At 53.2% G+C, this 26,504-nt stretch overlaps 2 protein-coding genes and 1 long non-coding RNA gene across 9 annotated transcripts; 2 read left to right on the forward strand and 1 right to left on the reverse strand.

Moving 5' to 3' along the window:
• Positions 1 to 15: 15 nt before the first annotated feature.
• Positions 16 to 22,500, reverse strand: SPRYD3 (SPRY domain containing 3). 7 transcript variants are annotated; one of them, XR_004324493.1, is made up of 14 exons: positions 22,369 to 22,500; positions 20,986 to 21,069; positions 20,301 to 20,379; positions 12,608 to 12,754; positions 11,554 to 11,629; positions 10,972 to 11,096; positions 10,517 to 10,652; positions 9,472 to 9,657; positions 3,301 to 3,450; positions 2,824 to 2,881; positions 1,916 to 2,035; positions 1,657 to 1,829; positions 1,157 to 1,346; positions 16 to 655 (listed from the first exon to the last, which is right to left on the reverse strand). XR_004324493.1 is itself a non-coding variant. In XM_014557390.2 (14 exons), the coding sequence occupies exons 3-14, from the start codon at positions 21,023 to 21,025 to the stop codon at positions 1,212 to 1,214; spliced, it is 1,425 nt and encodes a 474-aa protein (XP_014412876.1). In that variant the 5' UTR covers positions 21,026 to 21,069; positions 21,932 to 22,020; positions 22,369 to 22,491; the 3' UTR covers positions 16 to 1,211. The 7 variants fall into 7 exon arrangements, 5 of the variants coding, with proteins under 5 accessions (XP_014412876.1, XP_014412877.1, XP_014412878.1 ...); XR_004324492.1 differs by having other exon boundaries at positions 16 to 766; XM_014557390.2 differs by adding an exon at positions 21,932 to 22,020 and having other exon boundaries at positions 16 to 1,346; positions 22,369 to 22,491.
• Positions 14,319 to 17,630, forward strand: LOC116667596. Its single transcript, XR_004324494.1, has 3 exons — positions 14,319 to 14,459; positions 14,756 to 15,198; positions 17,399 to 17,630. It is a non-coding gene; the product is annotated as an uncharacterized LOC116667596 (long non-coding RNA).
• On the forward strand, positions 22,497 to 26,343 carry IGFBP6 (insulin like growth factor binding protein 6). The gene is made up of 4 exons (XM_032492937.1): positions 22,497 to 23,099; positions 25,006 to 25,145; positions 25,303 to 25,422; positions 26,006 to 26,343. Exons 1-4 carry the CDS (start codon positions 22,775 to 22,777, stop codon positions 26,126 to 26,128), a joined length of 708 nt encoding a protein of 235 aa, XP_032348828.1. The 5' UTR covers positions 22,497 to 22,774; the 3' UTR covers positions 26,129 to 26,343.
• Positions 26,344 to 26,504: the final 161 nt, after the last annotated feature.

Here is a 26,504-nt window from a genome sequence, read left to right on the forward strand (position 1 = left end):
CTCCTGTCCTGGCCGTACTGATAAATATGGAAACTCCATCTTTATTGGCTGTATAAACATCTCTGGTCTGTACATACATTTCATACATCATAGTGCAGGGCCGGAAGGGAGGGCCGAAGAGGAGGCCCCAGCAGCACAACAGCTCCCCCCTCCCCCCAAAGCCCTGCCCACTCTGTGCAAACCAAGGCCAACAGCTCCTGCTCCCTCTCCCTCCCAGGAATCACTGTGTGGGAGGGGTCAGGGGTCAAGTGGGTAGGAGACCGGAGGGCTTGGGGGGGGAGGACACACCTAAGTGCTAGAATCAAACACTGAAGCAAAACAGGCAACTGGCACAGGCAGCAAGCGGGGGCAGGGGGCAGGCAAGGGAGTGCGGGGCCAGCCCTCTGGGCTCTCCCAGGGCTCTGGGGTCTTGCCCTCACCGCGCGGGAGAGACAGCCCTCCCCGGAAAATAGGGACAAGGGTGCCCGGGTGAGCCGAGGAGGGCAAGGGCAGAGAGGAGCACAGGCCCCAGTCCCCCCACCTGACAGCCCCTCTCTCACTCCATCAAACACGTCATGGGCACCATCTACGTGTGTATGGCTGGGGAGAGCCGGAGACTCGGATTCTCGGCGGGGCTGTGGTGCCTGAGCAGGTAGTGAGGGAGGAGGTGGGCTCTCTGAGGAAAGAGCAGAGACCCTCGAGTAGTCTTCTTGGGACAGCAGTCAGTGGAAGGAGAGAGAGGCCCGGGGAGCCCCCCTAGCCCAGCCAGGGGGGATGACAGCAGCAACTGGTTCACACGATGAGGACAGGGAACAAAAAATTCGAGGAGAAATACTGTGGTAAACGGGAGGAGCTGTCCTTCTCCACCCTCTGCCGAGCCTCAGGCCCCAGAGCAGCTGAAACAGTCACTCACTCCTCTCCCTTCATGTGGGCCAGTGGGCTGGGGGGGGGGGGAGCCTTGGAAGCCCACTGGACAAAGCCAGGGGGACCCACCAAGAGAGCAACACCATTCTTTGGGCCCGTTCCTGTCCAAGCAGGGACTTGAGCCCAGGGACTGACGACAGGGGCAGCACCAGGTCAGAAATGTGGGCACACAGGAGCTTGACAGGGGCCTGATCTGGTAGGGGCAGAGTGACTTCACACCCTCTGAATCCTCAGGGAAGTAAGGAACTGGTACCTGGTTCTGCAAACGGCGAGTAGAGGGAGAAGGGGCAGGTCCAGGGGAGAAGGCCCTAGCCACTCAATGGGTGCAGATCCACTTTGACCTTCTCCCCACAACTCAGCATCCCAATGGTGGGGAAGAAGCCCCCAGAAGGTACAACAGCATCCTTCTTCCCAATGATCTTGCCATTCCGGGTGAAGAAAACCTGTGGGTGGAGGTGGGGGAAAGAGTGGGGCGGGCAGGCTCTGGCCTCTCCCTTGAGGATGCTAGAGCTACTCTGGCCTCAACCCCATCACTCCCAACTCCCACCACCGCTGGAGAGAGACAGAGGGTGATGCAGGAGGTGACCACAAGAGGGCATCCTGAGGCTGGAAACCAGCCTCCCAAGCAGTCTCCCCAACTCCTGTGCCCACAACAGCACCAGGCCTTCCCCTCTTCCCTGGCTATTCCACCCTAACACCAGCCCTCGCCCACGCCCAGGACCCCTAGTCCAACCCCAGACCCACCCCACTCACCACCACCTTCTTGCCCTCGTGCTCCTGCTCTATCTCTTCCCCATCATCTTCCTCTTCCTCTTCCTCCTCTTCCTCTTCCCCTTCCTGGTGCAGGTACATGACATTCCGGACGTTCCGGACAGCTCGGGCAGTCGGGGACAGGATCACTGTGTCACAACTGTCATCACTGTCACCTAGGAAGCCAGGAAACAGGAGCGCCTGTGGCACTGCCCCCACCCTCTGCCCGGCCAGACTGGTTGGCCACAGCCACCCCACTTACCCTCACTGTCCAGAATGTAGTCCCGGGGGAACATGATTCCACAGCCCATAATGTCCCCTTTGTAACAGCGTGGCCCAAAGGGGTCCCCCACACCACTGCCATGGAAGATCTTCCCGTCATCTGTTGGAGGGAGGGGAGAGGACACACACTTGAAGGAGGGGCTGATGCCCTACAGCTCCCAGCACGGCCCCGGCTCCAGGCTGAAGCATCCCCTCCATCTCTGGCTCTGGGGAAGGGAGGAGGCAAGGTGAAACAAAGATGGAGGGGTGGGGGGAGGCCACAGTCAGTGGTAGAGCATGTGCTTAGTTAGCATGCACGAGGTCCTGGGGTCAATCCCCAGTAACACCACACAAATAAATAAATATGTAATTCTCCCCCCAAAAATAATAAATAAAATAAAATTTTTAAAAGATGGAGAAAGAAGCAGGACAAGGGCACTAGATTAAAGAGACACCTGTCCATCCACTCAAGGGGCTAAAGGGGAGGCTCCCGCAGGGAGTCAGAGAGGGGAAGGGGCTGAGGAGGGGAAGGAGAGGTGGGTCCAGGAACCCACAGCTGGCAGGCTTGTCCTTTCAAAAGAAAGCCCTAAAGGAAATCAAGCGGACCATAAAAAGAAAATGCAGAATCTGCAGGAAGGGTGCAGAGGGAGCCAACTCAGAGGCCTGGAATGTCCAGCTCGGGCCCAGATTCCCCCGCCCCTGCTCTGCTCCCCTGGCTTTTAGGGCTGGGAGGGAAAACACAGACAAGGAGAAAGTGCTAGCAGCTTGGGAAGGGGAGAGCGGACAGCAGCAGAGGGAAGTCTCTGCAGCCAGATGCTGGAGGAGAGGCCCTTCGTGTGGAGTCAGGAAAATGCTCCAGTGCCCCTGTATCCCCACCACCCGGCTTCCCCAGGGCAACCCCTCGCATACCCGCATGATAAGCCACAGATCCTCTGCTCCAGCCGGGGTGCCTGTTCTTGGGATAATCCTGTACCAATATGAAAACAGAAAATCCACGGTAGCACACACAAAGAGAGGATGGCGAGTGGCACCTGAACCCTCAATCTCCTGGAACAAGCTACAGCCCAGAGGGCTGCTCCCAACCCCACAGCCTCACTCCTTTAGGCCCTGGAGCTTGCAGGGGAAGCAGGGAAGGTGGGAAGGGTGTGTGGCTTTCCCGGCCAGGGCTGCAGGCTGCCCCCACCCCACATCCAGGCTTCAGTGTGCATGGTGCGGTCACGACACTCAGCTCCAAGGTCACTCAGGGTCTGTATCCTTACACAGCAGACACATACGACCGTGTCCTGTCTCAGGTTAAGACCTCTCTCTACAGCCCAGCCCCTGATCTCCCCAAGAGCTCCCAGAGCTAAGCAGCTCCACAGGCAAAAAGCCAGCACTAGCGCCCACCTTCCGGGCCAGTCCCAAGGCGATATAGCATTTCTCTCCAGGGTCCACGATCTCCACCTCAAAGTAGTGGCTCCGGGTGCTCAGCGGGTGCCGGGCTTGGGCCAGCCCCACATCCACAATGCTCTTGCCCTTGCCCAAGTACTCCAGCAGCTGTGGGGGGAGAGTGGGGGAGTGGGGGGCAGGCTGACATCCACCCCAGAAACCTGGGCCCAAGCCCAGAGAACCAGTTTCCTGGGTCTGAGTGTCCAGGGAAGGCCGGGGAGAACAGAGCTAAGGTGGGCCGGGGGAAGAGGAGGAGGCAGCACAAGCAAAAGAGCTGAGCTCCTTGTTCAACGTGGTGCCCACCTGCCTACTGAGCCGGAGACCCTCCCCTTGCTGTGGGGAGACGGGGAGTGCAGCACTGCGGACTGGATGGCTGAGCGCCGGGCCCACACGGGGCCCTGCACACTTGGCCATCACTCCCCCCCAGTCACCCTGCCGGAAAAGGTCCACCCAGGGGCCCTGAACACAGAGCAGAGGAGGAGGGAAGACCAGGCTGAGGAAAGGGCGCCTTAATGGGGATGAGGAGGACGCAGAGGTCAGGGGCCAACTCCAGACGTCGGTGGGGAGAGGGGGTGAGCTCAGAAGCCAGTGCTGCCTGGGATGGGGCTGACACAGTTTCTCAAGGTCTTTGTTTTACTTGGCTTTGAACAGAGCTGTTTGCAGCAGGGTCAGGGAGGTGCTGAGGGAAGCCAGGGAACCCAGAACGACCAGCTCTGCTCCCTCATCTAATGTGAGGAAGGGGAGTAGGCAGAATGAAGCTAGGAAGGCAGGCTTCCCTGCTCCCAGCCCCTCGTGGATCCTTCAAGCTGGAGCAGGGGTGTGGAGGGGAGATGGCTGATGGGCTCTTGGGGCTCTTCAGCCCCACAGTGATCCTGCCTGGGCATGACGGGGCGGCAACCCCCAGTCTGGGAGGATTTATTTATCAGTTGTCATGGTAATAGTGGGGCTGTGACTCAACCCTATCCCCTTTCCCCCACCCTCAGCATCACCTGGGATTCCTTAATCCCTTTTTAATTAGCCAAACTGCCCCTCAAGACTTTCTTCTACCCTCCCACCCCTCCAGCCCTGAAGAAAACTCACTCCCTGGGGACCTCCTCCACTTCTCCCTGGCGAGCGTTGGATGCTGGCCTCTCACCCCACAAAGAACTCTTGCCTGAACAGGAAAGGCATTATGCTCTCCTGCCGAAACCTCCGTGTCTTCAGCAGAGGCAGGGGCTGCATCCTCACCACCCACTTCGGAGAGGCCACAGAGGGACTCGGCCCCCTTCTCAGCCCTGCCACCTTAAATCTATCATACCCTCCTCACCAGAGAACTGATGGCAGGGGACCAGGGGGGGGCCAGGAGAAAAGCCAGAGCTGTACAGGAGACTACCTAAACCTTTCTCCTCTCCTTCCTCCAGCCAGGACCTTACACATTTCGTGCTCTTTGACACTCTGAGCCCAAGTCTTCATTGTCTCACACTGCTTTCTTTCATCAGAAAGGGGTCCTCTGCAGATGGTCTTCTGATTTACTGAATATTATTACGGTCCATGCTGTCAGAATTGTTTATGGTCCTGTGTGTTCGTCGCTCGGCCTGGGTTGCTCCTCTGTGTCTCCCCACAAAGCCGGGAGGGGTGAGGTCTCATGCACATTAACTAGCTGACACTCCACCCAGTCCAAGCAGCCCCCAGCCCACCCTCTCCATTCCACATTGCAGAACTGGGTGGGGGACCCCACAGCTGCCCTTGACCCACTCCATCCAACTGGCCTCGGCATAGGAAACACAGCGTTCTCTGCTTCCAGAGCCAAGAGACAGAGGATCCAGACCCTGATCCTTGGGAAAAACCCGCCCAACTATTCCCTCTGCCTCAGCCCGGAGGAGGGGAGGCGGCAGTGCTGTCTACGGACAGGGTGGGGAAGCTTCCTTGAGCTAGACGGCCAGGAGAATGAGACACACTAGTGTGGGGCTCTAAAACCCACCCCCCACCCTACAGAGCAGCTCAGACAGGCTGCTGAAACAGACTGCTGACCACCTGGAAGACTAGGTCACTGCACAATCTGCCCTCTTCATGAGAAGACTCACTCGCCCCTCAGGGTGTAAACCACCCCAATTCTTCTGATCCTCACCGGTCCACTCTCCTGCCCCTGGGCACAGCCCTCCAGATCCTTCTCAGAGCACTTAGAGCAGCAGGGTCGCAGGATGTTTGCCATCTAGATACAGCCTTGCTTGAGTACTCTCCTCCCCTCCTTAGACTCGAGCTGTCAGGAGCCCAGAGGAGATGGGAGGTTTAGCCCCTAGTCTGAATTGCTAGAATCTAGATGGTGGTCCCTCAATCTGCACCTCAGATGCCTCTTAGTTTGAAAGAGAATCAAACAGACCTGGGTTCAAATCCTGACCCCTATTAATTCCTGGCCACTAAACTCAAGCAAGGGACCTTCATTTATTTAAGCCTCAGTTTCTTCATCAATAAAATAGGGATGCCAAGACCTGCATCTCCCAAATCAGGTGAGAAGATAAAATGGAGTGTCAAGGGCTTAGCCTGGAGCCTGACCCCCAGCAGATGATAAATGCATGTGTCGGCCTCTCCCTAAATCAGAAAGTGGGGGTTATGCTGGACTACCCCAACGTTCCAAGGCTCCCTAAACATTAACAGTCACCCCAAAGCTACAAGAGATCGGAAGTGCCAGTCACAAAGATGGAAATGATCTTTCATCTCAGCCCTTACCTCCATCTAGAATGGCCCCTTGGGCCCCCGGAACTGGTCACTGTTTCCCTGGGACACATGACCACTCCCCAGATGACTCCACCCCAACTGACCAATTGTATTCCTCCCAGTGTTTCTCCTCAAACAATGCCCCATCAACAGGCATGTTCCTTTACATCTTTGGTGGCCACAGGAAGAACTCTTTCCTTAAGGCTCTCAAGACACCCCGTCCGCCCCCTCCACCTCTTTCCACATACAACCAAAGTCTTGAGAGGCCAAACAGGTAGACTGGCTGCCACAGCGCAGAAGCTGCAGACCAGAGTGCAGACAGCCTCCTGTGCTCCACCCCCACCCTCATGCCAGGAGTGCCTCCTCAGCCTCTTCTCTCCTGCTGGTATCCACCCTCCTCCTCTTGCCAGCAGAGACCCTAATCCCTCTTGACAGGAGCAAGGGAGGGCTCAGTGCCTTGAGGGCCTAGAAGCAGCTGAAACATGAACCAAGAACATGCTCCCCACCGGCCAGCTCAGGCCCCAACATGGTCTCCTCCTGGGTTGGGTCCCCGGAGGACCCCTGGGAAGGTGGGGCCTCATTCACTCCACTCTGTGTACCAAAGCTGTTGTTGCCCTGTCACCAAGGAGTTGTCAGAGGAGCTGTGACCAGGGAAACAAAGACAGAATGAGTTTAATCCCCCAGCACTATCTACTGCCCCCAACCCACAACACTGTACCTCACTTTGCAAGGCCTAGGGGCAGGGATGAGGGGCACTCCCATCCCTGAGCAAATGCAGCAGCAATTCAAGCACCCCCAGAGCTGTGGGGAGGGGGCCCTCTTTAGGAGGGGAAAGTGAGACCACAGGAAGCAGAAAAAGACTTCCCTCTGGAAATTAGCCAGGTCTGCTACACACAGATCCTCAGATCAAACAAACACAACTCAATGTTAACAACTGTTGACTCTGGGAATTCAGGGGAGGTTCACCGTGCTAACTCTAGAAATTTTTCAGTGAAAGGTTGGAGGGAAGAAAGATCAGGAGTTGAATTCACTCTTCTTCATGGGAAGAACCAGTGAGAAGGGAGAAGAGAGGATCACTGAGACTTCAAAACAGAGAGAGGGCGAGGAGTAAGAGAATTCCACAGCAGCCGAGGAGGCCCCTGGCTAGAGACACCAGACAGAAGCCCAGGGGAAGAAGGAACCGAAGCCCAGGAACACTGGGTTCACCTTATGAGAAGCAGGCAGGAAAGGAGATGTCTGGGTACAGAAGAGCAGACTAGCAGCATGCTTCTGACAGAGGGAAAGGCGGGGGGAGGGGCTAAAGAATTAATATCTGGGCTTAGTTTTTGCTACCCATTCGTTGTTTGACATTTGATCAAGTCTCTTCACTTTCCTGTCTGACTGTCTGCTCATCAGCAGTACAAGAGGACACGTGGGAGTGTGCGGGCAGTCCCAACAACTAGTGGGGGAGCTACCAGCACCCTGGGCCTGGGACCCAGGGATACTAAAGGTCCTATATATCAAGCAACTGTCTCACCTAAGGTGCCGACAGCCTCAGCACTGAGAAACCTGGACGGGATGGTGCAAAAGCCTCCCCCAAACCTTCACGGTTCCACAGGGTGCTCTACTGGGAACCTCACTCAGGGCAGGAGAAACAGGCAGCAACAATGGCAGAGGTCTGAGGTCCCAGGGAAGGGCTCCCCACCGAGGGGGACGTGAAAACAGGAAGGGCAGAGAGGAAAAACAGCTGTGCTAGACATCTTTAGAAGTAGGAGGCACAGGCATGGCCCAAAGACCTCTCCCAGGCTTCTCCAGGCTGACACCATTCTGACTGCTGGGTCAGAAATACAGTGGATGGTCAGAAGGGACACGAAGCAGGAGGCCAGGAGACCCACGGGGATGGCAGGGGCCGAGGGGCTGGAAGAAACTGGGTAAGTCACCCTCGTTTGAAAGATGGGGTAGTCGGCAAGCCGAGAAGAGAAGCAAAAGTCCTTCAGGAGGCACGTGTCCCAGTCTGCCCCAGAGGAGCAAGTGCTCAGGGAGTAGTGTGCCCACCCGACCAGTGGTCCCCAGCTGGGGTGGGGATCTGAGAGGAGAGCCAAGCGCAACAGCTTATGTCTAAGACAGAAACAATTCTTAAACATGTGGCCTGAGGGCATTGGGGGAAGGGCAGGGAGGAAGGAAGGCTATTTATAAATGTCTACAGGATTCTGCATCAATTAGAAAGGATTGCCTGGGAGGAGCAGGGAGCAGAGTGGGGACAGGTCCAGGCACGGAAAGGATGCCAGGAAAAAACTCTTGAGGAGAGGTCAGGGATGAGAGCTGGAACATCGCCCTGGCTCAGGCCCAAGTTCAACTCTGTAGATGTTGTCAAAATGATGGTGGAAGGGGAAAGGAAAGGAGAGGTGAAGGTCAAAGAGTGGGCACCTGAGGCAGCCACGGCAGTCCTGGGACCCCAATGCCAGAAGTGGGTGCAGAGCATTAGAAGCCGCAGGAGGGCACGCTTTATGCCATTTTCCTTGTGTTTGACTCACCTTGAACTCCAGAAGTGGAGAGCCTTGCTCAGAACCCTCTCCCACCCCCTGCTGCTTCTGTTTTGCTATCGAAGGCGGAGTTGAAAACAGCCCGGGTCGCGGTGAGAAGGCCAGAGAGTGGAGGGAGAGGTTGAGCCAGGAGCGAGAGGGCAGCAGAGGGACAATTCCAAGCGGGAGGCCTGAGCAGCCCACTGGAGGTCAGGCCCAGACCCCTGACTCAGCATCCATTCACTCCCAACCCAGTGTGAGGCACAGAGGGTAGGTAGGAAGAACTTCCCTCTCTCAAGGTCCATACGCTGCCCAAGAAAGTTAAAATCCAGGGAGGGGGCTAGAGCGGGTAGGATGAGATGTATAAAAAAGCCAGCTTTGGCGGGTCACTGAATCATCACCTGCCTCTACTCTTATCCTCTATAAAATGTAGGGGAAAGACACTGACGCTTATTCAAAAAAGGTCTCGAAGACCCTTCCTGCACCTGATCGGGACTCGTGACCACACCCGCCCCACAGCACGGTGAACTGAAAGCTGGGCCGCCTGGGCTGGGATCAAGCCAACAGGGAAGCCCAGGCAACCTGCTTCCAAGTCAGCCCAGCCTCTCACAGGCTGGCATGCAGGGCAGCAGGGGACACTACAGGCTGAAGGAACGAAGGAAAGTGAAGGAGGGCTAGTGCTTGTTCCCAGGGTAAAGCTACTAGCCTGAGCTCTCAGATGAAGGGGAACCAATGGTAAGGAGAACGCAGATCTGAACTTGAGAGTCAGGTCAGGGTGCCAGACTCTCCTGCCAAAATTCCCGCTTTCCAAAACCCTACAAAAGACACTGTCCTCACTCCCCATTCTAAACAACCCTGACCTGCTGATGTGGTCCTTGCGTGTTCCGCCCAGGCCTCCCTGCCCGCCCCCTACCACCCCCCGCCCCTTACTTACAGTTCCGCAGACCCGGACGTCGTGCAGCCGGCCCCACTCATCCTCGTAACTGTCCACCATCATGACGCTGTCGTCCTCGCGGCCCAGCTCGGCGTTGAGGTGCAGCCTCACCTCCTCCCCCAGGGAGTGCATGCCCACGGCTGGGAACAGCCCATCTGGGGACATGGGCATAATGGTGGAGCCCACCTGCAGCACGGGGAGGGAGAGAGTCGTCTCCTGGCTCACTTCTCCACAGCTCATCTAATTCTCACAAGGGGAATTTTGAGATGATGCAACCAATCATTATCACACACGCTGACAGACAGCAAAACAGAGGTGCAGAAAAGTTTAAAAAGCTGCCAAGCAGTCCTTGCCTTCTAGCTCGGGGGGTACCTTGCTCAGCTAGCACGAGTCTCCTGTCATGTTGCCAAGTGCTTGTGATATGTGTGAGTGTGTTCCGGAGCAGGAAAGTGCTGAGGCACAGATGCTAAGGGAAGGGGACCTCTTGGTCAAGGCCTGAGAAGGCAACTTTCCCAGGGTGGGAGATGGAGCTGGGTGGGGGAAGAGAGAGAACTGGGGTCTCTCCTACTTGCTCTTCTCCCAGCCCTTCACCATCACTGGCCTCTTGCTGAAGAGGGAAGGAAAGGAGAAGTGAAACGAGAAACACAAAGCACAGAAAGGACATGTCCTCAAAAGCATTTAGGTCAAAAACCCAAAGGGGACCTCCGGCGTGTGTAGTCAGGCCATAATCTCCCTCCCTTTTTTTCTGCTCAAAACCTTTCCCCAAATCACTCAATTTTGCCCATAATTTCTGCTCATCCTCTACTGTACTGCTTGGCCCTCTGCATCTATGACCTGATGAGTGTCCCAGCTTCCCCCAGGTAGGGGAAATGTCTTCTCCTACAGGCAGGAAACCTCAGGAGACCCTGAGGCTGGACTGAAGAAGATGGAAAACAAGCCTCCAGGACCCTGGGCAAGCCCCAGCCCGCAGACTCTTTCTTATCACTCACACAAACCCCTGGACAGCTACAAGCCACTTAAATCCCACTCAGAATGTTCCACTCACCCGCTTCCCATTTTTGGTGAAGAAGATCTGGGCAGTCTGCACATCAAAGGACACTGGCTCAATGCCACAACCAATCCGGTCCCCAGAGTTGCACTTTGATCCAAACTGGCGGCCCTTGGCTCGGCCATTGTACAGCCTGTGGACAGAGCAGCACCGACACAGAACCCGAGCCTGGCCTCCCAACTTCTCCCCAGTGCCAACAGCTGGGGCCTTGTCTCACTGCTCCCAGTCACTCTGCAATGGCATCTACCTATGTCCCCGCTCCATCCTCCCCTCTACATCTACAAACCTCCAAGGATAGCCATCAGGCCACCTTCCTGTCCTGATCAGAAATGTCTATGAAAACACCCCTGAGACAGGTGAAGGAATGGACAAAGCCACCCTGAGGTAGACCATTATATCTAAGATCCCCAAATCCATAGGAAAGGGGTCGGGTTCCACAAGAGGCAACTCACTTGCCATCGTCAGCATGGTAGGCTACAGAGTCGGGCAACCAGCCAGGCTGGTGATCCAAGCTGTAGTACTGAGGGACCAGTCCCACAGCAATGGTGCCCCGGACCCCGCTGTCCACAATAGACACCTGGAGGGAGGAGAGCAGGGCACAGTTAGCAAGGATGGGAGTTAGACATCAAAAAGGGCTGAGGCTCAAAAAGACAAAAGACAGGGGAATCAGAGAAAAAGGGCACTGAGGGAGAACCAGGGAGGGTGGGGGCCCGCATTACCACGATTACTTAGAAAATAATTTCCAAGATATGGAAAAAGATAGGAGATGGAGTAGACGCCAGGCTTGGGTTAGGGGGTGGGAAAGGACATGGGTCAAAGTCTACCTAGATGAAGGGCAGGAAAGCAGAAGGGACAGGGTGATAGGACCCCAGGGTCCCTGTCAGATTAGGCACCATGCTATCCTATGCCCTTTTCCCAACCAACAGTATAATCCTGATGGAAAATTTGAAGGCCTAGATCAAGAATCTAGTAAAGGAGCTCCTTGGGGCTTAACCAACTCACCCCCTGCTCTGCCCACCCATTGCCTTGATCACCTCAAAATAATTGCTGTCCTTGGTCAGAGGTCGAGAAGCGACGTAGCAGCCAACTTCACCAGAGTTTCCATGGTAACTAGAGGAGGAAGGAAGGGGGAGTTCCATTAGCAGCCTAGCTCAGGAGTTGAGGGAAGGGCCTCAGCAACCCCAACCCCCATCCCAAGAGGGCCAGCACAGAGGAGAATCCGTCATGTTTCAGGACATCTGCAGCAAACACCACAAGAAGATACTTGAGGTTGCCCACCCTTCCAGCTGCCTCCAGCCAGGGTCCAACCCACACCAGACCAACACAAGCCTGGCTTCTTCATTGCCAGTAGGGAAGAGAATATGGAGTCTCCCTCAGTTGCCTGTTAGGGTCTCACAACCCTGTCTAACCTCAATCCCTCATGCTGCAGCTTCGGCCCTTTTCCTCTGGCTCTGTCCTCAGGGAGCTGGAGAACGGCTAGTCTCTATCCTCTGTACAAAAGCCCTCCTAGACTGAAAGACAGTTATCCAGTGTCCCCTCCTCAGCTTTCTAGTCTCCAGGCTAAATAGCACTACTTGCTTCCTCCCTATGGTGACAACTTTTGTGAGAGAATGAGGCTCTGAAGGAGTCAGGGAAGGCATTCAAGCCAGAAAACGGAGAGAAAACAAACATAAACACAAACCAGGGTGTTGGAAGGTGGTAAGCAAGATGCGCTACAGGACTGTCCTTCCCAAAACAGGAAATCCACTGCCTCTGACATGGCCACTCTTCACCAGCCCGACCCCACAGACACAGGCAGGAGAGCCAGGCATTGCCCAGGCTCACTACAGTCCTCTCAAGAAGGCACTTGGGCAACTCCTGAGACCAGTAGCCTACAGTCTCTGATATGACTGCTTTCAGTGTGGACCAGGACAGAGGGACCCAGACAGCAGCGAGGCAGGTACAGCAGCAAGCACTGCTCCATTCAGAAAGCCTCCAGGGTCCACGGCACCCCACTCCCAGTACAGTCCTCTGCCTCTGAAAGAGCCCCTTTTCATCTCAAAGATCTAGCACAGAAAGGAAAATGTGGACGCACTTCCTGAAACTCACCTCAGAGTGTCTCCATCCACAAGAATGTGCTTGAACCTCTCCTGATATCGGAAAGCCCGGACCTCTCGGATCTCCCGGATCCGCCGGCGCCAATTCAGAAACCGGTAGTGCAGGTTGAGGTCATCCATCTTGTTCATGAGAACAAACCTGCCAGGGAAGATGGGGATTGAGGAGGAGGTAGCAGGGCCCTGAGCAAAGCACCTCGGCCTGCTCCGCCCAGAATGCAGAGAGGACACTGGACTGGAAGCCAGTGGCCCAGGTTGACCTCAACAGTCCCCATCTTCATCTTTTCATTCAGCAAACATTTACTGAGCTCCTACTATGTGCTTCTACTGTTCTAGATGCTACGGAGACAGCTGTGAACAAGAGGGAAGCTTCCATCCTAGTGTGGGAGGCCTAACAAACAATAAACAGACATGACAGGGTTAGAGAAGGAAAGAGCAGAGTAATGTGATAAATAATGGGGTAAACTCTGTCTCAAGAGTACCTTGGACAGAGGGCACAGAGAAGCCCTCTCTGAGGAGGTCACATCTGAGTTGAAAAGAAAAGGAGCCAGGCATGCGTCAAGCCCAAGAAAGAGCATCCCAGGCAGAGGGGATAGCCAAGACACAGGTCCTGAGAAGCAAGGCAGCTGGCAAGGTAGGAAAACAGAAAGGCCAGGTGGCTGGTGTGTAGGCAGTGTGAGGGAGGGAGAAGGTACAAGAAGAAGATGGGAGGAAGGTAGGGGTCAGACTGACGCCCTACAGACCATGTTAAGGAGTTTGAATTTTATTCCAAGTGTGATGGGAAACCTCTGGAGGGTCTGAAGAAATGATATGATTTTAAGGTTTATCAGATCATAAAGATCATTCAGGCGGCTGGTTGGAGACTAAATAATCATAAGATCAAGAACAGAAGTGGTGAACAGTTAATTAGGAGGTTGCTGTAGCTGCTCCAATGAGAGATGGCATCCCCCAAGATGGTAGCAGTGAAGATGGAGAGGAGTAGGATGACCCAGGTGTTTAATACACTAACAGCGCTAACATATGAATTAATGAATGAATGAATTTTTCCTGGGAACCAAAAGTGACTCTACTCCTCCCATCCCCCAAAAGGGTTCCATCAAGGCCTGACAGTGCCTTGCACACAGTAGGTGCTTAGGAAGCCTTGGCTGGGCCACATTCAATCCCAATGCGCATATTACACCCTTCTGCAGTTGCTACAAGCCACCACGTGGCCCAGAAAGATAGGCACCTGCGGGGCAGCCCTAGGACTGGCCTCCTGGGCACTCGGCCAGGGCTAGACCCCAGGTGGAGGCTGCCGCCCCAGACCGAGGGGCATCTGCTTGCCTAGAAGCCCACAGCTTTGGCACCGGCGAGTGGCGGCCGCCCCGGGCCCCGCCTCCACCCTGGGCACAGCCCGACCACTCAGACGAGACCGGGGAAAAGGGCCCTGGCTCGGCAGTGTGACTACGCCCTGTCTCCCCAGGCCCAGCACTGGGCCGAGAAGGGTCCCCAGGGAGGAAGCCAGTGACCAGAGCGCAAGGCCCCGCCCCTGACTCCGAAGCCTCCGCCCAGGACCCCCGCCTCCCGCCTCAGGCTCCGTGGAGACCGACCCGAGGCCTCCGGGACCCCGCCCCCGATCCCCGCCTACCGGGGCCGCCGCGTCCTCCTCATCCATAGGCCTCTCAGCTCCGCACTCTAGCTCTTCGGCCGCCGCCAACACACACATCCGGGTCCCCGCCCTTCCTACTCTCCCCGAGACCCGCCTCTTTCCACCGACCCCGGCCAATCTGCAGCTGCCGAGGATGACAGGCACCTGCAGCAGCCAATCGGAGTACATAGGCCGGGTCGGGCGCGGCCCGGTGTACCGGGTACCTAGGGCCGGGTAGGGGCTGATAAACCCGGGTGCCGAGAGGGTGGGAGGCGGCGACGTGGCGGCGCGGACGCCGTGCTGGGCGCCCCGGGCGCTGACTGGCTGGTCAAGGGGCGGATCCCGCGCCAGGCGGGGCGGGCGGGGAAGGTCACTACGCACCCACAAATACTGCGACTATTTCCGCACCGCTCAGTCGTTTTGTGTCAGACGTGATGCTAAAAGCGTGGTAGGAATGCCCTTTGAATCCATCAGCAACCTTATGACACGACTCTTACTGTTATCTCCTTTTTGCAGATGCAGAGCCTGAGGCTGCCTTCCAGAACTCGTGCGCCTGTTACCATATGCTTTGTATTCTCCCAAATTCTATCATTACCATGTGCTTGATAATCTCCCGAGCTCCATTTCGTGTCACCTTTAGTTCTTTCTGGGCAGAGCATTCCCTTCCCGGAGGAGAGAACTGCACCTTCAAGAATCAACGAACGCATCACCTCCTCTGTGAAGCCTTCTCTGATTCTTCCAGGCAAACTTAAGTTCTCCTTCGTCTGTTCACTTGGCCCTTGATCCCTTTTATTCTTACGTAGTATCATTGTTGGTTTGCTAGTCTGTTTTCCCCAGACCGTGACCTCCTTGGGATCAGAGTGAACAGACGATTCAGTTTCACCCAGAGCTTGATAATAAAAATTAGAGGATACACAGAGAAGAAGGGGAAAGTTAGGAGCATGATTATGAGTTCAGAGGTATGAATTCAAAGAGTATATTTGGTCAAGGGGTGGGTGGTTCTTCTAAGGTAATAATAGGGCTGGTAGAACTAGTGGATTCAAAACCAAGGATTTGGTCCTGATACTGGAGTTAATAGGAAGTTATTGAAAGTTTCTGAGCAGAGGAATTATATGCTCTATTTTCATTCCAGAAAGGATAGTCTGGATACAGAGCAAAGTCTGAAAACGAGGCAGTCCGTAAGAAACTATCACGGACTATCAGTGGTCCAAATAAAAGACCATTAGAACCCAAAACATCAACATGGCCATGGAAATGAAAACACTTTAAGACCAAATTGGGGGAACCACTAGGAAAGACTGACTAACAAGAATAGGTAATTTCATGAGAAAAGAGAAAAGAGTGGAGGACCACTAGGAAATTGCGAGAGTGATGAGACCACTGGCAAAAATAGAAAAGCTGAGGAATTGTTTGTGAGGGGAGATAGTAAGTGTGGTTTTAGATGTGTTGAGTCTGAAATGATGACAGGGGGAAAGTTCCCTTAGGCCCCTAGGGTAGGTCTTCTGGTTTATTTCCTGTATACTTCCTTGTGATACCTAATATTTTGATAGCCCTGGTGGTCATGGCAACATATTATGGGCTCAGAATTTAACCACAGATGCTCTATGAAATGGCCCTTTTCTTAGTCCAAGTGATCATGCTTAAAAGTCCTTGAGAGTGACAACCCACAGCCCATGAAGAGGCCTTTTGGAGATGGATTTGCCCAGCAAAGGGTTCTAAGCAAAGACCTCCAACAACATTCTCAAAGATGACTAGGACATTGGTGACAGTGAGGCATGTCATAGAGGGCTTAAGTGAGATCTGGGTTCAAATCTGTGCTCCATCACTTCTCTTTGAAGCCTTGGTGCTCTCCTTTGGGAAGAACAATGAGAATAATAATATCACCCACTTTATAAACTTACAGTGGGGATTAAATGTAAAGTACTTGGCACAGTTCTTGGCATATAGAAAGTATTAGATAATGTAAGCTATTATTATTATTTTATTATTATTATTATTATTATTATTATTATTATTATTATTATTATTATCCTCATTATCAGTAGTTCATGTGGCCATCCTCTACTAGACTGTGATCTCTTTGGAAGCAGGAGCCATGTCTTATTTATAACTATATCTTCAGCTCATATCATGAGACACACAAAGTTTTTGTTTATTTAGAAACTGAGGTCAAGCCACTACTATGATACATTTATACATATATGTATATACTGATTTTAAAATAAGCTCTTTATATTGAAATACTTTTAGATTTCCTGAAATACTTACAGGAAAGTTGCAAAGACAGTATGGAGAGTTCCCAAATAACCCTTACCCAGTTCCTCCCATTAATAATATTTTACATGTCCATAGTACATTTGCCAAAACTAAGAATCAACATTGGTACATTACTATTAACTAAACTCCAGACTTTATTTGGATTTAATCATTTTCCATTGATCTCCTCTTTCTGTTCTGGGATGCAATCCAGGGTACCACACTGCTTTTGTTGTCATCTGTCTCCAGTCTCCCCTGGTCTGAGGCAGTTTCTCAGTCTTTCTTTGTTTTCCATAACTTTGACAGTCTTGAGGAGTACAGACCAGGTATTCTGTAAAATATCTCTTGATTTGGATTTGCCTGATGTTTCTCACATGATTAGATTGGAAGTATGGGTTTGTGGAAAGAAATCCCTAGAGGTGAAGTGCTTCTCACCTCATCATATCAGGGGGCACATGACACCCACAAGACATCACTGGTGAAGTTAACTTTAGTCATGTGGTTCAGCTGATGTTTGCCAGGTGTCTCCCCTGCAAAGTTACTATTTTTCCCTCCTGTCCTCTAGTCTTTGGGAACAAGGCACCAATTCTAGCCCAAGGGGGCAAGAGGTATTAAGCTCCACCTTCTGGAAAGGAGATTATCCACATAAGTTATTTGGAAATCTTCTGGAAGGAAGATTTGTCTCCTCTTCCCCACATATTTATATATTTATTCAATCAGTTTTTTGTATCAGTGTTATGGGTTGAATTGTATCCCTCAAAAGAAGAAATGTTGAAGTCCTAACCCCCAATACATCAGAATGTGACCTCATTTGGAAATAGGGCTCTTGCATATTTAACCAAAGTAAAATGAGATGATTGGTGGTGGGCCCTAATCTAATATGACTGGTGTCTTTATAAAAAGGAGAAATTTGGACAGATATGCACAGAAAGAAGACAATGTGAGGATGTGATGGCAGAGGCAGATATTGGACTCATGCATCTGCAAGCCAAGGAATGCCAAAGATAGATGGCCACCACCAGAAGCTAGGAAGAGGCAAGAAAGAAGTTTCAATGGAAACATGACCCTGCTAGTACCTTGATTTTGGACTTCAAACCACCAGATGTGTGAAATAATAAATACATCTCTATTATTTTAAGCCACCCTATTTATGGTACTTTGTTACAGCAGCCTTAGCAAACTAATATAATCAGTATGTACTGAAGGATATTTATTTTATAGCTTAGTTTATAATCAAATAGTGTATTAGTTATTGTGTTGCACAAATTGCTTTGACCATTGAGAGCTCTTTCAGGTCGGTTCTTTTTTTTTTTTTTTTTTTTCAGGTCGGTTCTTATGTCCCTTGGGTAAGCTCCCACTCTTTTGTTTTTTGAGCATGTCTGTCCTTTCTGGGACTATAAGATACTTCAGCTCGGGTGTAGCTCGATTGGCAAAGTGCATGCTTAGCATGCATGAGGTCCTGGGTTCAATCCCCAGTACCTCCTCCAAAAATAAATAAACCTGATTACCTCCCCCTCCCCACCTCAGCCAAAATAAAATAATTAAATAATATGATGATAAATAAATTAAAAATGTTTAAAAAAAAAAAAAAGATACTCTAGCTCATTTTGTATTTTCCCTTCTCCAGACCCAGAATCAGCCATTTTTAGAAGGAGTTCTGCTTCCTTTTATTGGAGAATGGTATTTAGAAATTAAGATCTGGGTGCTAGGTATGCTCCCTGCTGTCGGAGTGGCATCGCTCCTAGGCCCTCTCGGTGAGCAGAGGTAGGTAATATTTACATGTATACTCGCCCGTGTATGCACACACATTGACAGTTGTTTCTGTATCTACCCATGTTTATATATGCTAAACGTGAGTTCACACCGATGTCTCCTACTCTACTCCAATACCACAGGGTTCACTCTAGCCTTCCCCCGTTGCTTACCTGTAACTTCTCTCTCCGGCAGTGAGAAACTTGGCTTCCAATGTCCACTACTTATTTGCTGATCCCCAGTATACATGTAAAGCAGTTTCAAAAATTTTAACCCATAAGCCCACAAGTACCAAATTTATCAACTTGAGTACAGCGTTTATGTAGAATGTAGAGTACATCATTCATTTTATCTTTAGCCTTACAGTTTCCAGTCAAAACACTATTTTCCAAAGTTACTTAGGTCAGCATATTTTTCTCACCCCTTCAGTATGTTTATGTCATACATGTGTAATACAGATAGATTCATTGATCACAGTCTGCATTCGATCCTGGAATAACCTAGCATCCTGGTTGATTTTTAGGTGTTAAGTGTGTGTTGGGTGGACAGATATTAACTCTAAGCTCCCTGGGAGCACAATTCCTCCCTCTTTGTGTCCATATAATCTAGTTACATCCACATAAATAGATGCTCTATGAATCTATTGGTACTTTTGTTCATGTAATTACCCCCAAAAAGGCAAATCTCAGACCCCCAGTCATTCCTTCTTTCCCACTAACGATTCCCAGCTCCCAACCATCTGGCTGATTCCAGCCCAGTCTAGAAAACTGCTCTGCTCCTGTCCCAGTTCTCCTTTCTCTGATATCACTGGGACACTGGGAATCCAGGCAGAACACACATCATGCACGCACATACACACACATGCACTATTCTGCTCCCCTGCCCCTTTATCTTCATAGCTGTTACACAAAGATGTACTTTCCTATCTGAGATGCCCTCCACCCTCCCCTCTTCAACCAAACCCATCTCTTCTCCTAAAGTCTAATGTAAAGCCCTATTATTCTCCCGGAAGCCCTCTTTGATTTATCCTGCGGCCACATTTCCCTCTCTTATTGAACCCTGACTACACTCTGGGCCTCTCAGTCTCTCCAGCCTTTACTCTGAGAGCAAGGGGAGAAAGAGGAAAGGAGAGAGGAGGGGCCGAAGGAGAGAGAGAGCCAAGAGAGCCCCTGGGGTGGCCTGGGCTAGCTCAGAAGTACAGGAGCACTGGTGGAGCCTCCAGAAGCGTTACAATACTCCCCCATCACCTCTCCAGGCCATCCCCCAGGACTGCCTTTGCTCCCACCCAAAATGACAGCCTTTAGTTGTATCGATTCCAAACTCCTTATATGGGCTGGGAGCTGAGGGTTAAGAGATGAAGAGGGTATACGGCTCCTGTTCTCAAAGCACTCAGAATCTAACTGGGAAAATAAGACATAAGAAAAAATAAGCAAGATTTTAAGACAGCAACGCAATAATGTAGATGAATTCAGAGAAAGACAGATAGCTGGCCAAGCAGGTAGGGAAGAGGTGGTGGAATTTGGTTTGCAGGGAGTGGGGGAAGGGGGAGAATTTCATCTGTGTGAGCTGAAAACTTGGAGTGCAAGGGATGAAATCCCCTCTGAGCACCACAACCTCACTTCCCCTCAGACCCAGAGATGGAAAACTGCCAAACTGGTCCCCACCAGCTGGCTGAACCAGAGGGTACTTCCAGGGCCATTGTCCACAGGGCCGTGGATGCCATATGGGGTGGGGACGGGGACATGGAGTACCACCAAGGGCTTTCGAGGAGGAGAGAGTCACAGGAGCCAGTACCGCATCTCAGCAGGACCAACGGGGAGGCTATGTGTGGGACAGATGGCAGCAACCTGAGGCTGGAGACCAGCTGAGGTTATCACAACAGTTCCCATCAGGCCCACACCAGACTTAGGCCACGTCATGATGTGGTCACTGAGCCTCCTCTCTGGGGCTTTCTGTCTGTGAATTGTGCCACCACTTGTCTTTCCTCAAATCTCAAAACGATCCAGGCAGATCCTCCCCCTTTTACCCCTGGTTCTCAACAGGAAGTCAGCACCTGAGGTTGCCATGGACTTGGAGGGACGGGCTGGGTGTAGAGATGCAGAGCATCAGAGACCAGGAGAACAGAGTGTAACCTGAGAAAGGAGGAGGAAGTTCTGTCAAAGTTAAGTGATAACACCTAAGTAACAGCCCTAGCTATTTAGCCTTTCCACAGCCCTGGCAGAAGCTTTCAGCAAACTTTCCTATCCACAGAGGCCTGGAGTCCCCAGGATTTGTCTGCTTCTCAACCCACACTCCATCCTGAGCATCCATCATGTGCTTCAGATCCCTGCTCTGGGTGCTGAGGTGAAGGATATCCCAAAGGAAGGAAAAGCAGAATTTAAGAGTCTCAGTCTGCAAGGCTGGTTAGACCCCAGGACTGACAGCACACCGTTCTGGACATCTGGGCTGGAGGCTTGGGGAAGAGGGGAGAGCAGGGCTGGGGTGGCAGGGGTGAGGCAGTACTGGGCGGTGCAGCCTGCTTAGACCACTTATACTGCAGCCAGGGACCAAGCTGGGCAGGGGGGAGCAGTAACCAGGGGGAATGTGTAGGAGTGGCGGTGGTGATGTGGGAGGAGGGAAGGCAGAATTTGAGAAGAGGGTATTGAGAAGGCAGTGGTGGATGTAAGAGGCTAGCAGGGTACTGGGCTTCTTTGCAATATAACCTAAAAAAAGGAGTATAAACGCATTTAAAAAGCCACCTTTGGGATCTTGCAGGGAGCATGGCCATCTCTTCTCCATCCCAACTTCCCACAGGACTTTCCATCTTATTCAGGAGCAACCAGCTAGAGCCGAGGAGAAAAGCCCTAGTCAGAACCATGTGCAGGGCAAAATAAATAGTAATAAGGACAGGGAGGGGTGGGGGGGCAACAGGATGGAGTTCTCTGCTCTGCGGTCAGAGCTTGGGGCAGGGGGTCCCAGATCCTCCCAGAGAGGAGGATAGCTGCCCACTCCCACTCCCCCAGCACCCCTCCCTCCCCACCTGCCCAATCTGTCACTGTCTCAGGGCCACTGGAAGACACTGCTCCCCAAATGCTGGTCCCAGGGTAGCCCTGGGGGCAGGGCTGGGAGTGAAATTCTTTCTATTTTATATTTACTTAAAAGTTCAGGAAGCCCTTGCTGACATTCTTGCTTGGGGGCCCAGAATTTAAACTTAGTCACTGCCCAGAGCCCTTGTTTTAGGAAAGAATGAGATGGCCGTGGTTGCATAACCCAGAGCTGGGTGGGTGTGGGTTGCAGAAGGAAACGGTCCTTCTTCCTCCCTCTGAGAAGGAAGGCTCAGCGAGGAGTGCTGGGGATGGGCGGGGCACTGCCTGGAGAAGGGCGCTGAGGGTTGGGGGTAGACAGACCCATGCAGGGAAAGCCCGGGCAGCAGGCACTGAAACACTCAGACCAGACACTGTCCAATGCCCCCTGGACACAGCACAGCCAGAATAATCCAGAAAACCCAATGGATGATACTGGGTGGGGGTGGAGTAGGGGACAGATTCTGGGAAAGGAGAGGAATGGAGGGGTGGCCTGACCTGGATAAAGGACAGGGGTGGGGTGGGGTCTGCTCTCTGGACACTGTCCCTAAGAGCACCCAGAGTATGGGTTCCTCTGCCCACCCCCACCCCATAATTTCAGCAGACCGATTTCCGTCCCTACCTCTGAGGTGTTCAGACAGTTCTGCTCCTGCAACTCAGCCCCTCTGCAATCCTTCCGGACTCCCACAGTCCCAGACAGCGCTAGGATTTCTGACAGTTCATTCAAAATGTACCTTCCCCACCCACTCCCCATCTCACCCCTTGCTTACCCCAGCCCCTTCTGTCATTTTACCCCAGTCTAGTCCCCAACACCCACCTTCCCCTCAGTCACATCTCAGGGAGACCTTCTCTTGCCCCTCCCTCAGTTTTGTTCTTTCTCACCTCTTCCTTGGTTTATTTTCTCCCATCAGCAGTCAGTTCTCTGAAAACCCCACTCTCCATCATCTCCCCCTTTTCTCTCTTTCCACTGGCCCACATCCCTCCCATGACCGCTTCACCATCCCTTGTCCATCCACTTAAGTACTGTAACTTCTCCCTCCCCTGTGGAGTCTCACTCACCACACATACACCCGAAGTGGATTTCAGGTTTTCCCCTTCATCTCAACTCCCGACCTTTTCTTCTTCTCCCCCTCCCCACCCTCCAGTGCCTCCAGCCAGCTGTCCAGCTCCCAAATTCCGGGCGAGATTCCCAGGAACAAAGCAAGAAAAATCAGAGTAATTTGGGAAGTAAACAGAAACTGGGAAGGGAGGAAGTAGAGAAAAGTGGGGAGGACCCAGGTGGAGGGGGGGCCTCTCCAGTCCCACCCAGTTTAGGGAATGCCCCTGCCTTCTCCACCGCCCCCCTTCACCTGGCTCTTAAAGGGCCGGGCCCCTGCCGGCAGCTACTTAAGGCAGAGGGGCGGCGGCGGGCAGCAGCTGCGCTACGACTGCTCTGGGAGGAGTGGACGGGGCAAAAATCCTAACCATGACCCCCCACAGGCTGCTGCCGCCACTGCTCTTAACTCTGCTGGTCGCTGCCTGCCCAGGAGGCGCCCTGGCACGGTGCCCAGGCTGCGGGCAGGGGGTGCAGGCAGGATGTCCAGGGGGCTGCGTGGAGGAGGAGAATGGGGGGCCTCCCGCGGAGGGCTGTGCGGAAGCTGGGGGCTGTCTCAGGAGGGAGGGGCAGCAGTGCGGGGTCTACACTCCTAACTGCACCCCAGGACTGCAGTGCCGGCCGCCGGAGGAAGACGAGGCGCCTTTGCGGGCTCTGCTGCTGGGCCGGGGCCGCTGCCGGGCGCGCGTGCCCTCGGGTGAGTCCGCGCCCCGCCCCTGCCCCGCCCACGTGAGACCCGCAAATCTGCCAGCGGGGTCCTGAAGGGATGCGCGCGGGCAGCCCTGCCAGCCTCTGGGTCCTGCGATTGACGCTTCCTCCTCCCCAACTCTGGGGGACAAATTTTGGGGGGTGAAGGGGCAAGTGCGGGAGCTTCTAGAAGTCTGGGGTGCGTCTGGGGGCCCTGGGGATAAAGCAGGGAGGTATCTGACCTCGCAACCTTTTCTGCCCCTCTGCCTATTTTCTCTTGAAGGGAAAGGGAGGAACGGAAGGGTTTAGGGACATGCCGTTTGCCACAGCGGCCCAGCTCTCTTAGCTCCCGCAGCTAAAGAAAGGACGTAGACATTGTTCCCAGCTTCCACTTGGAGAACGAGGGAAGAGAACTCCAGATTCCCAAATCCTGCGCATGTTGAGAAATATCTCCTGTTCTCCTATCAGGGTGTCCAAAGCACCTGAACATGGCGTGGAGAATAGACCATGGCCCATATCCAGAGTTCTTTCAGACTAGACTAGGGTTATGGGGCAGGGGCTGGGGCCCCCCCTCGGGAGGGAGGGATAGAGGTGGGAAAATAAGGAATCTGCCAAATCAGGATTATGATTTAAAGATTCTCAGAACCCTCCACCCATCCCACCCCACCCCACCCTAACCCAGAGAGGAGACTAGAAGACTGAGTCATTGGGTGGGTGGGACAGAAGTGAGTCAGAACCTGAAAGCTGGGGGGCAGCAGGAAGATGGGGAGAGCAGGAGATGCAAATGGCCCCCACTGGAGGCCATCTGAACTCCTGGTTTCTTTCTCAGGAAGGGATGGGAAATCAACTGGGAGTTTCTTTCAGTCCCAAATGCCTGGGTCCAGGCTGCTAGTGGTCCTCCTGGAAAGGGGTGGTCTAGGTCAGAGGAGGCAGCTGGGAGAATGGTCACAGTAGGATGCTGAATAGAGGGAATGAGGGGCAAGGTCTGAGGAGTGTGGAGGAGGAAGGATCAGATTCAGGACTGCAAAGGAAATGGTTATTCGGTTTGGGGTAGTAGGCAGATAGGAGCAGCTGGCTAGGTTGAGGGCTGGGGACTGAGCAGAGCTTGTCTCTGGACGTGGAGAGAAAGAGATGATCACTTCAGAGCTCATAATATCTCACTTTACAGCTGGGGCAAATTCCAAGCAGTGCCTGCTCTCCTCCCTGTCTTTTCTTTGCCCTGACACCCTGACTTTCCCCTCCCGTCCTGAGGTCTCCTCCAAGTCCCTCAGTACCTTTTGTGAAATTTTCTCCAGAACAAAGAGCACCCTGCAGGTCGGAAGCAGGTCATTCTTGTACCTTTGCAACCTGTTCCCCCCTCCCCTGCCAGCGCCCTGATTAAAGACTGAATAGCGCCGGGTCCTGGATCCACTGAGTTTAAGCTGGGCTGAGCCTCAGGGAAGGGAGAGGTCCCCACTGCAGTGCCCCCAAAGTAACCATGTCTGAGGCCTGGGAGGAGTGGGCTGAGTCACAGCAGGGTCACAGCGGGGACACGCATTCCACTTGGGTCCCAGCTAACCCCCTCGAACCGCCATTGCTCTTCAGCCCCATCTCCCTGGCTTGGTGCACCCCCTGCTGGCCTCTGACGGAAAAGCCAGGTCTTTTCAGCCAAAGCCCAAGACCTCGGGATCAATGAATGTATTGATGTTTGCTTTCCAAAGTGCTTCTCTCTTATAAGCCTTAAAACTAGTCTAACGTCAGGAAAGGTAGTATCACCATATGTCAGAGAGTGAAACTGAGGCCAGGAAGGCAATGGTGGAGCCAGGTTCTAAACCCCCTCCCTACTCTAAAAGCCCTGCTAGTTTCCACTTGGCTCGGGCCTTTGAAATCTGGTCAATTTCTGGCCTCTCTTTCCCCCATTTTTCTTGTGGCTGTAGGGGAGAATCCTAAGGAGAGCAAGCCCCAGGCAGGGAGCACTCGCCCACAGGACGTGAACCACAGAGACCAACAGAAAAATTCGGGAACCTCTACCACTGCTTCCCGGTCCAATCATGGGGGCATTCAAGACACTGAGATGGTGCGTTTGGGGCTGGAAGCGGGCAGGAAGGGTGGGGATCCCTGGAGTTTCCCATCTGAGACTGCTCCCTTGGGCTTGGAGAAGACTCCCACATCAGTCCTGGATGCCTGGCTGGCGGGGCCAGCGGGCTTTGCAGCAGAGCTATACCTCCCCCCAGGGCCCCTGCCGCAGACATCTGGACTCAGTGCTGCAGCAACTCCAGACCGAGATCTACCGCGGGTCTCAAACCCTCTATGTGCCTAATTGTGACCATCGTGGCTTCTACCGGAAGCGACAGGTAAGGCCATTCCTCTCCTCCCTTGGTCTGTCAGTCAGTACAAGTGTCCTACCAGGGACTGGGAGAGGGGGACCTACAAAGTTGCATAAATAAGACCCTGCCCCTGCCTTTAAGGATCTCCCAACTTTAGGGCCTACACAAATACAGAGAATAACCAACCACAGCAAGGGAGAGGAGTTTGACTATCTCAGCAATGCCTAACTCAGAGGTTCACAAACATGAGGAGCATCAGAATCAGCGAGAGGGATCTATACATGGGTGGCTGAGCCCTGCCTGCAGAGCCTGAGAATCTGCATGTTTAACATGGTCCCTAGTGATGCTGATGTTGTTGGTTTGGGAACCATACTTTGAAAGCTACGGTTCTGGCTTAGAAGGGATGGGCACAATTTGGTGGGTGAAGAAAAGAAGCCATGGAAGGGAACCCAGCGGGCCTCACTGTCCTGAGAACACTCAGATGTTGCTGCATACTTAGACTACACACTCAGACTCAGGAGTTCACAACCTGTCCCCGACCCACGGGGCCCCTCTCATCTCCTGCTGGAGTCTTGGGCCGCACCTCTGATCCGTGTTCCTCTCTCCCCAGTGCCGCTCCTCCCAGGGGCAGCGCCGAGGTCCCTGCTGGTGTGTGGATCGCATGGGCCAGCCTCTGCCCGGGTCCTCAGACGGCAATGGAAACTCCCCCTGTCCCACCGGAAGCAGTGGCTAAGGCTGGGTGGGGGGCTGCAGGGCGCTGGCAGGAGCGTGGGGCTGTCATCTTGGGTTATTTGTTGAGTGATGAGTAACTCAGGAACCCAGAGCCCCACACTTCACCTTCAGGCCTTGCCCCATTGTCCTCCTCACCTCTGGGACCTCACACATGGAAAGATTGCTGGTGTTGTCTTGGAGTGTTAATAAAGCTGTGTTGGGGGTCTCTGGCCTACATCTCTGTGTTCACCTCTCACATTTCTGGAGTCCCTGGCCCTTCTCTCTACTCCTTGTCCAGCCCCTCATAGCAGCTCTCTTCTGCGGACTACCTTCAGTCCTGCCCACCACACTCAGAATGACGGAGACAGCCCCTGGTGGATGTTTCACACCCTCAAGCC

Source organism: Camelus ferus, chromosome 12 (assembly GCF_009834535.1).
Source record: "Camelus ferus isolate YT-003-E chromosome 12, BCGSAC_Cfer_1.0, whole genome shotgun sequence".
In the NCBI taxonomy this organism is placed as follows: domain Eukaryota; kingdom Metazoa; phylum Chordata; class Mammalia; order Artiodactyla; family Camelidae; genus Camelus; species Camelus ferus.

Coding starts and splice junctions, on each gene's coding strand:
- SPRYD3 (XM_014557391.2), bottom strand. CDS start 21,025: ATGGAGAAGAGATGGCCATGCTCCCTGCAAGATCCCAAAG. Junction 20,380..20,985: donor CTCCCTGCAAGATCCCAAAG/GTGGCTTTTTAA, acceptor CTCCTTTCTCAG/GTTACACTCTGTTCTCCTGG. Junction 1,347..1,656: donor ACGAGGGCAAGAAGGTGGTG/GTGAGTGGGGTG, acceptor CTCCACCCACAG/GTTTTCTTCACCCGGAATGG.
- IGFBP6 (XM_032492937.1), top strand. CDS start 22,775: ATGACCCCCCACAGGCTGCTGCCGCCACTGCTCTTAACTCTGCTGGTC. Junction 23,100..25,005: donor CCGGGCGCGCGTGCCCTCGG/GTGAGTCCGCGC, acceptor TTGTGGCTGTAG/GGGAGAATCCTAAGGAGAGC. Junction 25,423..26,005: donor GCTTCTACCGGAAGCGACAG/GTAAGGCCATTC, acceptor CTCTCTCCCCAG/TGCCGCTCCTCCCAGGGGCA.